General features: G+C 47.1%; 1 protein-coding gene across 2 annotated transcripts in view; it reads right to left on the bottom strand.

Annotated features, from left to right (window-relative positions):
• LOC130176524 (sodium channel protein type 4 subunit alpha B-like) overlaps window positions 1-3777 on the bottom strand; it is a 19437-nt gene extending 15660 nt beyond the window's left edge. For both annotated transcript variants that reach the window (XM_056387667.1, XM_056387668.1), the window contains exons 1-5: window positions 3458-3777; window positions 1461-1635; window positions 1185-1322; window positions 714-831; window positions 312-399 (exon numbers count right to left, since the gene is read on the bottom strand). In XM_056387667.1, coding sequence (XP_056243642.1) covers window positions 312-399; window positions 714-831; window positions 1185-1322; window positions 1461-1635; window positions 3458-3546 — 608 coding nt within the window. In that variant the 5' untranslated portion in view covers window positions 3547-3777. The remainder of the gene's footprint in view (window positions 1-311; window positions 400-713; window positions 832-1184; window positions 1323-1460; window positions 1636-3457) is intronic.
• Window positions 3778-9241: the final 5464 nt, after the last annotated feature.

Here is a 9241-nt window from a genome sequence, read left to right as displayed (position 1 = left end):
TCAGGACAGATTATATCCACTACAGACTCTGAGAGCAGAGCAATGATCAGGAGGTTGTTTGTTCAGTTCCAGAAAGTCTCAGAGGTCAAAGGTCAGGCTGTCTGAACAGTAGTGGCCTTTGGTACACTGACAATCTGATGCTGAGGACACTGACTCTTTGTTTCTGATTCCCAAACTTTTTGACCATACATTCTTGTTTCATGCTGTCACTCATCTGTTCTGTTATTTACAGGCTGCAGCTGCTTTTCTGATGCTGTGTGTGTGTGTGTGTGTGTGTGTGTGTGTGTGTGTGTGTGCGTGTTTTAACTCACTCTGCAATTGTGAAAGCTGGAGAATAGCTTATCATCATGAACACACAGTTACTTAGAATCGTCAACAGGATGAACAGACGGAACAAAGTTTTGATATTAAGGAACAAAAACATCATAAGTTGATCATTGACTGTTTATCAATAATCCGTCAACCAACAGTCAATCAACAATCAATCAACCAACAATCAGTCAACCAATAATCAGTCAACCAATAATCAGTCAGCCAGCAGTGAGAAACAAACACAAAGATGAAAAACTGGGGGTAGTGTAAAGAAGTAGTTTATACTGGTCTTTACCTGCAGTCAAAATTCAATCAATCAGGGATTAGATAACATGACTGGCTTACTGCCAGCTTGGTTGACCAATCAGGGAGGGGTAAAGTGTGACATCATAAAGGATATGAGTGGATCAGGATCCTGATGGCGGCGGTCCTCATTGGATTGAACGGACTCAGCAGGCAACAGGCTGAGTCAGCATTAAACCTGTGGAGGATGTTTCTTTTACTGAGCACAATGAACGTCTGCAGAGAGACAGGTCAGAGGTCAGAGGTCGGAACCTGTAGGCTGTCTGTTAATGGTGTTTTTATGTATTGGCTGATAGTTATTAGTCGATTATTAGCTGATTATTAGCTGATTATTAGCTGACGGACACAGAGTGGAGCTGTGAGTCGAAGCAGATAAACATCACAATCTGTTCATCGAAAGCTCGTCTGTTGATCCAAGACTTTAATTTTTACTGTAAATCTATCAGTTCAGTCTCTTTGATCATTCAAAAATCATTATTGGTATCAGCATTGACAAAACCAAATCAGTCAACGATCAGCTGTTGATAATCTGATCAGATATTTAGCTGAATCAGTAAACAGAGAGCGACCTTCTGTGATTGGTAAGGGGGATCCAACTCCTCCAGTGGGGTGTTGAGAAGCTCAGGGGGCGGGTCTCCAAAGATGAACGGGAGGGGCTTCTCAACCTCGAGGTGAGTGGCTTGTTTGGGTGGGTCTTTCTCTTGTACCTGTCAATCCGAGAGCCAGCCAATCAGAGAGAAGTTGACGGGAGGTTAAAGCAGCAGGAGTCATCACTGTTCTCCTCAGTGTACATCGTATCGATTCCTCAATAGTGACAACAGAACGCTGATCAACATGCTCCATACCTCTTTGTTCTTCCTCTTCTGTCGCTCCTTCTCCTCGGCCTCACGTCGTTGGACCGCCTCCAGTGAGGCCGGCGTGAAGCGCCTGAACACCTCTGCACCAACAGGAGGCAGCAGAGATACCATGCTGGCATTGTGCAGCTCTGAGCGAACTGCACTGTCACTTAGCAACCGTTTCCTGCAGAGTGAAGGAGAGCGATACAGCACTAACTATAAACAGAGTGGAGACTGTAAATAGTGTTTGTGTAATTACTCCCTCTGCCAGCTGGGGGAGACAAAGGCTCTAAACCAGTAGCCTAACTAACTGAGTAGAATCAGTTCATCTACAAATAGTAACAGTACAATTAAACACAATACAAAATTGGAGACATTTATCTGAACAACTACAAAAACTAAATGGCTTTCTGAACAAGTGTTTGGAAACTACAGATGTGGAAAATAGAGGAGCAGTGATGTCACAGGAAAAGTAATAAAGCGTTTCCTTTATTTCATATTTAATAGCTAGCTAATCAATTAGCTAACAGGAAAAAGAAAAGCAACAGGGAAAAGGAAATGGAAACACTACCTGTTGAAAAAATGTGAAAAAAAAGTTGGAATACTGTGATCATTGGTCATGTGACCTGTGTGTATGTATTTAACACACCACTTTGTTTGATTTTCACTGTAGTTGTTCCTGTGACCAACTAGCTGATCGCTAACAACCAGTTGATAGCTATCAACTAGCTGATCGCTAACAACCAGTTGATAGCTATCAACTAGCTGATAGCTAACAACTAGCTGATAGCTAACAACCAGCTCATAGCTAACAACCAGCTCATCGCTAACAACCAACTCATCGCTAACAACCAACTCATCGCTAACGACCAGCTCATAGCTAACAACCAGCTCATAGCTAACAACCAACTCATAGCTAACAACCAGCTCATCGCTAACGACCAACTCATCGCTAACGACCAGCTCATCGCTAACAACCAGCTCATCGCTAACGACCAACTCATCGCTAACGACCAGCTCATAGCTAACAACCAGCTCATCGCTAACAACCAACTCATCGCTAACGACCAGCTCATCGCTAACGACCAGCTCATTGCTAACGACCAACTCATCGCTAACGACCAGCTCATCGCTAACGACCAGCTCATTGCTAACACTGGCTGTTTGACTTTTTCTACAATAAACCAGTTTGAATGTGTCTCATACAAAACACACAGACACAGTCAGAAGAACGTTCTTGAAGGTTCAGGATCTGGACTTGGCCCCTGGTGGGTCACAGTCCAGACTCGCCCCTGCTGTAGACCCCGCCCTCTCTTCCTGTGTCGCAGTTCTGTCCAGCAGCTAGACACAGCTGGGTGTGGGTGTGCGCATGTTAATTTTCACAGAACAGAATCCACTCTCCTGTTTTTACTCTTATCTCACACACACACACACACACACACACACACACACACACACACACACACACACACAGTCTCTCTCTAACATGTGGTCCAGATGTGTGGGTGAGCATTGAGTAACATTGAGTTTAATTTATGTCACTTTGGCACAGTGGATGACAATATGCTGATATTTGATATTTAGTTCCTCGTTTACTTTATATTTGCATAATATTTGTAGCAGCTCTGGAAAAATCATTTCTGACAGGAATAAAGAAGACTGGTGCCCCCCTCCCCCTGTTTATCTATCTATCTATCTATCTATCTATCTATCTATCTATCTATCTATCTATCTACTGATTATTTGATAGATTCCTGCGCTCCAATGGTCAATCTACAGCCCCGTCCCCTCCCCATCTCCCCCCACCTTAGAGAGGAGAGAAACACAACAAACTAGAACTAGACAGGACAAGCAACACGGTGACATGACGTCATTGACATGATAATGAGCAATAGAAATCAGATTGGGCAACGTAACTATGTTTTTTGAGCGCCTGTGGCCAGGCTGTATCGAAACCCTCCATTACAGGTGAGTTTACTTGCTTCTCTGTGTAAAATTAGACTTACAGGTGTAGAGGATGAAGTCTCAGCTGATTGGCTCTCTGCAGAAGTTCTCCTCTCTCCTTCTGACTCCTCCAAAATTCAAAGAACGACATTGTAGTGGTCTTCCTCTGCAGCTACCTGTTCCCAGCCGTCTCTCTGTCTGTTGCTGAGTCTTCAGTCCGCTAGTGTTTCTGGTGTGTTTCGTCACACGTGCAGGGTCGTCACCGTGCTCTGTGGGTGTCGCTACGGTAACAGCTGGTTGTGTCCACAGTAATGTTGTTCCAACTGTGTCTCTACTCTGACTGCTCTTCAGTCTGTCCTGTTCTCCTTCTACTGACTGCATTATCTCTCTGCCAGCACACACACACACACACACACACACACACACACACACACACACACACACACAAAGAGATTCCCAGAAATGTTCTGTTAAACTTCCTGTTATGTAAGTTTCTCCTTAGGGTTTCTCACATTAAATAACCACACACACACACACACACACACACACACACACACACACACACACATACACACACACACACACACACACACACACACACTCACACACACACACACACACACACACACACACACACATACACACACACACACACACACACACACACACTCACACACACACACACAGACAGAAAAAAAAAGAAACAAAGGATTTTTTTGTTTGACAAATGAGGACTTGTCTGCTAGCTGTTCATCTGAGTGAAAAACACTTTACAACACAGCTAACATTCATCTATTCAACACAGACACACACACACACACACACACACACACACACACACACACACACACACACCACTGTCCATGCCATATGAAAAACCCACTTCTGCTGTCCTGCAGGAGGTTGGAGAAGTTGAAGTCTTTTACCTCCGGTGGTCCAGGTCCAGGTCCAGGTCCAGGTCCAGGTGCTGGTCCCTGCCAGGCCTCCAGTGTTGTGTGTCAGGGTGTCAGGGTGTCAGTGTTACAGGTTCCTGCTCAGGTGGAGATGTCTGACCTGTCCTTCCTCCTTCTTCCCTTGTTGAAGTTTTGACTTGACTTGCTAACTAGCAGTTAGCATTTTTAGCATTAGCTGTTAAAACTTGAGTGTAAGTGAACGTTTTTATCAAATGTGAAGGGATTCCCTTGACGAGTTCTGGAGATATTGCGTTCACAAAATCTGTTTGTGACCTTGATCTTTGAACTTTGACCTTTAGCCAAAAAATTCTAGTCACTTTGACCCCTGCATCTCTCCAAAGCTGCTTACAGACAGAACGTGGCAATGGCAACCCCAAGGAAACCCATTGCGCCACACTAGGACGGTTTGTCTCTGCTTGGCTCAGCGGGCCGCCCGGCGAGCTAGTTCGAGCGCCATCAACTTGGTTGAACTTTGACCGCGGTGCACTGTGACAACCATCTATGCAGCCAATTGAAGCACAGTAATTGAAAAACGGCGCAAAACAAAAATGGAGGAGAAACTGATTATCTGTGTCTCAGAATACCCCGGAATATATTATACAAGCTTGTATTGGGACGTCGGCAGGAAAGATGTTTTAAGATTTACAATCGATGGTTTTAACAGTCTGTAGCTTGTTGTAGGTATGAACTATGTGTACATGTTCCCACAGTTCTTCTTAGTAGCAGGGCTAGTGCAAGCGATTTCTTCTGAGCACAGGAAAGACACATCGTTCAGCAACAGAACGCAAAAGAGTGACTTCACAGTGTGCTGGACCGGGCGGCGAGTGCAATGCAAGTCCAGTTCTGTCTTTAAGCAGCATAACTCCGTCCTGGGACACCCCCCACCCCACCCCCCGGCCCCCCACCCCCTCTTCTGGATGTTGATGCCTCATTCCAGATGTTCTGGATCTGGATTTCGTCCCCCTGGACTCCCTCGCCTACACCTCATTGCTCTTTCCTTCTTCGTGTGTGTGAATAATGTGTTTGGTTTCGCCTCTTGTATGTTTTCGTCCTCTGTCCAAGTCTTCATGGTGGAGAGGGAGTCCATCCTCCCGCAACATGTTTTTCCTTAGTGCTACGGTCTGTGGCGTCCTCCTTCATCATCCACACTGTAAATGTACTTTCGTGTTCTGTTCTGGACACACGGCGTCTGTTTATCTGAGATCAGACGTTTCTTCTTCATATAAACAAAAAAGCTCTTCGAAATAAAACAAATCGAAATTAAATGAAACAATTCAAAATGAAATGTAATTAAAAACACAAAATCAAATTAATCAAAACAAAATCAAACCAAACAAAACTATTGAAAACTAAACTATCTGAAACAAAACAAAACAATTCAAAACAAAATTAAAGGAAACAAAACTTAACGAATCAAAATGAAAAGAAACACAAAACTGTAGTAGAGTTGTCTGCAGTGACCTGTCTGTGGTGACCTGTCTGTGGTGACCTGTCTGTGGTGACCAGTCTGTAGTGACCAGTCTGTAGTGACCAGTCTGTGGTGACCTGTCTGTGGTGACCTGTCTGTGGTGACCAGTCTGTAGTGACCAGTCTGCAGTGACCTGTCTGTGGTGACCTGTCTGCAGTGACCTGTCTGTGGTGACCTGTCTGTAGTGACCTGTCTGTGGTGACCTGTCTGTAGTGACCTGTCTGTAGTGACCTGTCTGTAGTGACCTGTCTGCAGTGACCTGTCTGTGGTGACCTGTCTGTAGTGACCTGTCTGTGGTGACCAGTCTGTGGTGACCTGTCTGTGGTGACCTGTCTGTAGTGACCTGTCTGTAGTGACCAGTCTGTGGTGACCTGTCTGTAGTGACCTGTCTGTGGTGACCTGTCTGTAGTGACCTGTCTGTGGTGACCTGTCTGTGGTGACCTGTCTGTGGTGACCTGTCTGTAGTGACCTGTCTGTGGTGACCTGTCTGTGGTGACCTGTCTGTAGTGACCTGTCTGTGGTGACCTGTCTGTAGTGACCTGTCTGTAGTGACCTGTCTGTGGTGACCTGTCTGTAGTGACCTGTCTGTGGTGACCTGTCTGTAGTGACCTGTCTGTGGTGACCTGTCTGTAGTGACCTGTCTGTGGTGACCTGTCTGTGGTGACCTGTCTGTGGTGACCTGTCTGTAGTGACCTGTCTGTGGTGACCTGTCTGTGGTGACCTGTCTGTAGTGACCTGTCTGTGGTGACCTGTCTGTAGTGACCTGTCTGTGGTGACATGTGTCTAGTGACCTGTCTGTAGTGACCTGTCTGTAGTGACCTGTCTGTAGTGACCTGTCTGTGGTGACCTGTCTGTGGTGATGTCTGGAATGACCTGTCTGCAGTGACCTGTCTGTGGTGACCTGTCTGTGGTGACATGTCTGCAGTGACCTGTCTGTGGTGACCAGTCTGTAGGGACCTGTCTGTAGTGACATGTCTGTAGTGACCTGTCTGTAGTGACCTGTCTGTAGTGACCTGTCTGTGGTGACCTGTCTGTAGTGACCTGTCTGTGGTGACCTGTCTGTAGTGACCAGTCTGTGGTGACATGTGTGTAGTGACCTGTCTGTAGTGACCAGTCTGTAGTGACCTGTCTGTAGTGACATGTCTGTAGTGACCTGTCTGTAGTGACCTGTCTGTAGTGACCTGTCTGTAGTGACCTGTCTGTGGTGACCTGTCTGTAGTGACCTGTCTGTGGTGACCTGTCTGTGGTGACCAGTCTGTAGTGACCAGTCTGTAGTGACCTGTCTGTGGTGACCTGTCTGTAGTGACCTGTCTGTAGTGACCAGTCTGTGGTGACCTGTCTGTAGTGACCTGTCTGTGGTGACCTGTCTGTAGTGACCTGTCTGTGGTGACCTGTCTGTAGTGACCTGTCTGTGGTGACCTGTCTGTGGTGACCTGTCTGTGGTGACCTGTCCTGTGGTGACCTGTCTGTGGTGACCTGTCTGTGTGACCTGTCTGTGGTGATGTATGTAGTGACCTGTCTGTGGTGACCTGTCTGTAGTGACCTGTCTGTGGTGACATGTGTCTAGTGACCTGTCTGTAGTGACCTGTCTGTAGTGACCTGTCTGTAGTGACCTGTCTGTGGTGACCTGTCTGTGGTGATGTCTGGAATGACCTGTCTGCAGTGACCTGTCTGTGGTGACCTGTCTGTGGTGACATGTCTGCAGTGACCTGTCTGTGGTGACCAGTCTGTAGGGACCTGTCTGTAGTGACATGTCTGTAGTGACCTGTCTGTAGTGACCTGTCTGTAGTGACCTGTCTGTGGTGACCTGTCTGTAGTGACCTGTCTGTGGTGACCTGTCTGTAGTGACCAGTCTGTGGTGACATGTGTGTAGTGACCTGTCTGTAGTGACCAGTCTGTAGTGACCTGTCTGTAGTGACATGTCTGTAGTGACCTGTCTGTAGTGACCTGTCTGTAGTGACCTGTCTGTAGTGACCTGTCTGTGGTGACCTGTCTGTGGTTATTGCTGTTTCTTCCGTAGCGATGATGTGATGATGAGGAAGGAGTCTCTGCTGAAACCGGCTCAGTTGTATATAAAAAGTTTATTACAAAAAGACACAGCGTCGTTTAACAAGCATCAAAACAGGCTGTGAGAGGACCCGAAGCCAAACAATTTATAGGCTGAATAACCTCTAGTTACGTATTCATGACCTAGCTGAGTCCTAATAACCTAAAGAGGCACAGTAAAGAGGCACAGACAGGTCACTGTAGTCCTGACCTGTCTGTAGTGACCTGTCTGTGGTCATGTCTGTGGTGACCTGTCTGTGGTGACCTGTCTGTGGTGACCTGTCTGTGGTGATGTGTGTAGTGACCTGTCTGTGGTCATGTCTGTGGTGACCTGTCTGTGGTGACCTGTCTGTGGTGATGTGTGTAGTGACCTGTCTGTGGTGATGTGTGTAGCGACCTGTCTGTGGTCATGTCTGTAGTGACCTGTCTGTGGTGACCTGTCTGTGGTGATGTGTGTAGTGACCTGTCTGTGGTGATCTGTCTGTGGTGACCTGTCTGTAGTGACCTGTCTGTGGTGTCCTGTCTGTGGTGACCAGTCTGTAGTGACCTGTCTGTGGTCATGTCTGTGGTGTCCTGTCTGTGGTGACCTGTCTGTCGTGATGTGTGTAGTGACCTGTCTGTGGTGATGTCTGTGGTGACCTGTCTGTGGTGACATGTCTGTAGGGACCTGTCTGTAGTGACCAGTCTGTAGGGACCTGTCTGTAGTGACATGTCTGTAGTGACCTGTCTGTAGTGACCTGTCTGTAGTGACCTGTCTGTGGTGACCTGTCTGTGGTGATCTGTCTGTGGTGATCAGTCTGTGGTGACCTCTCTGTAGTGACCTGTCTGTGGTGACCTGTCTGTGGTGATCTGTCTGTGGTGACCTGTCTGTGGTGATGTGTGTGTAGTGACCTGTCTGTGGTCATGTCTGTGGTGACCTGTCTGTGGTGACCTGTCTGTGGTGATGTGTGTAGTGACCTGTCTGTGGTGATGTGTGTAGCGACCTGTCTGTGGTCATGTCTGTAGTGACCTGTCTGTGGTGACCTGTCTGTGGTGATGTCTGTGGTGATGTGTGTAGTGACCTGTCTGTGGTGATCTGTCTGTGGTGACCTGTCTGTAGTGACCTGTCTGTGGTGTCCTGTCTGTGGTGACCAGTCTGTAGTGACCTGTCTGTGGTCATGTCTGTGGTGTCCTGTCTGTGGTGACCTGTCTGTCGTGATGTGTGTAGTGACCTGTCTGTGGTGATGTCTGTGGTGACCTGTCTGTGGTGACATGTCTGTAGGGACCTGTCTGTAGTGACCAGTCTGTAGGGACCTGTCTGTAGTGACATGTCTGTAGTGACCTGTCTGTAGTGACCTGTCTGTAGTGACCTGTCTGTGGTGACCTGTCTGTGGTGATCT

This window comes from Seriola aureovittata, chromosome 10, assembly GCF_021018895.1.
Source record: "Seriola aureovittata isolate HTS-2021-v1 ecotype China chromosome 10, ASM2101889v1, whole genome shotgun sequence".
Classification (NCBI taxonomy): Eukaryota; Metazoa; Chordata; class Actinopteri; order Carangiformes; family Carangidae; genus Seriola; species Seriola aureovittata.
The sequence above is the reverse complement of the archived record's forward strand: the minus strand, read 5'-3'. Positions and strand labels throughout refer to the sequence as shown.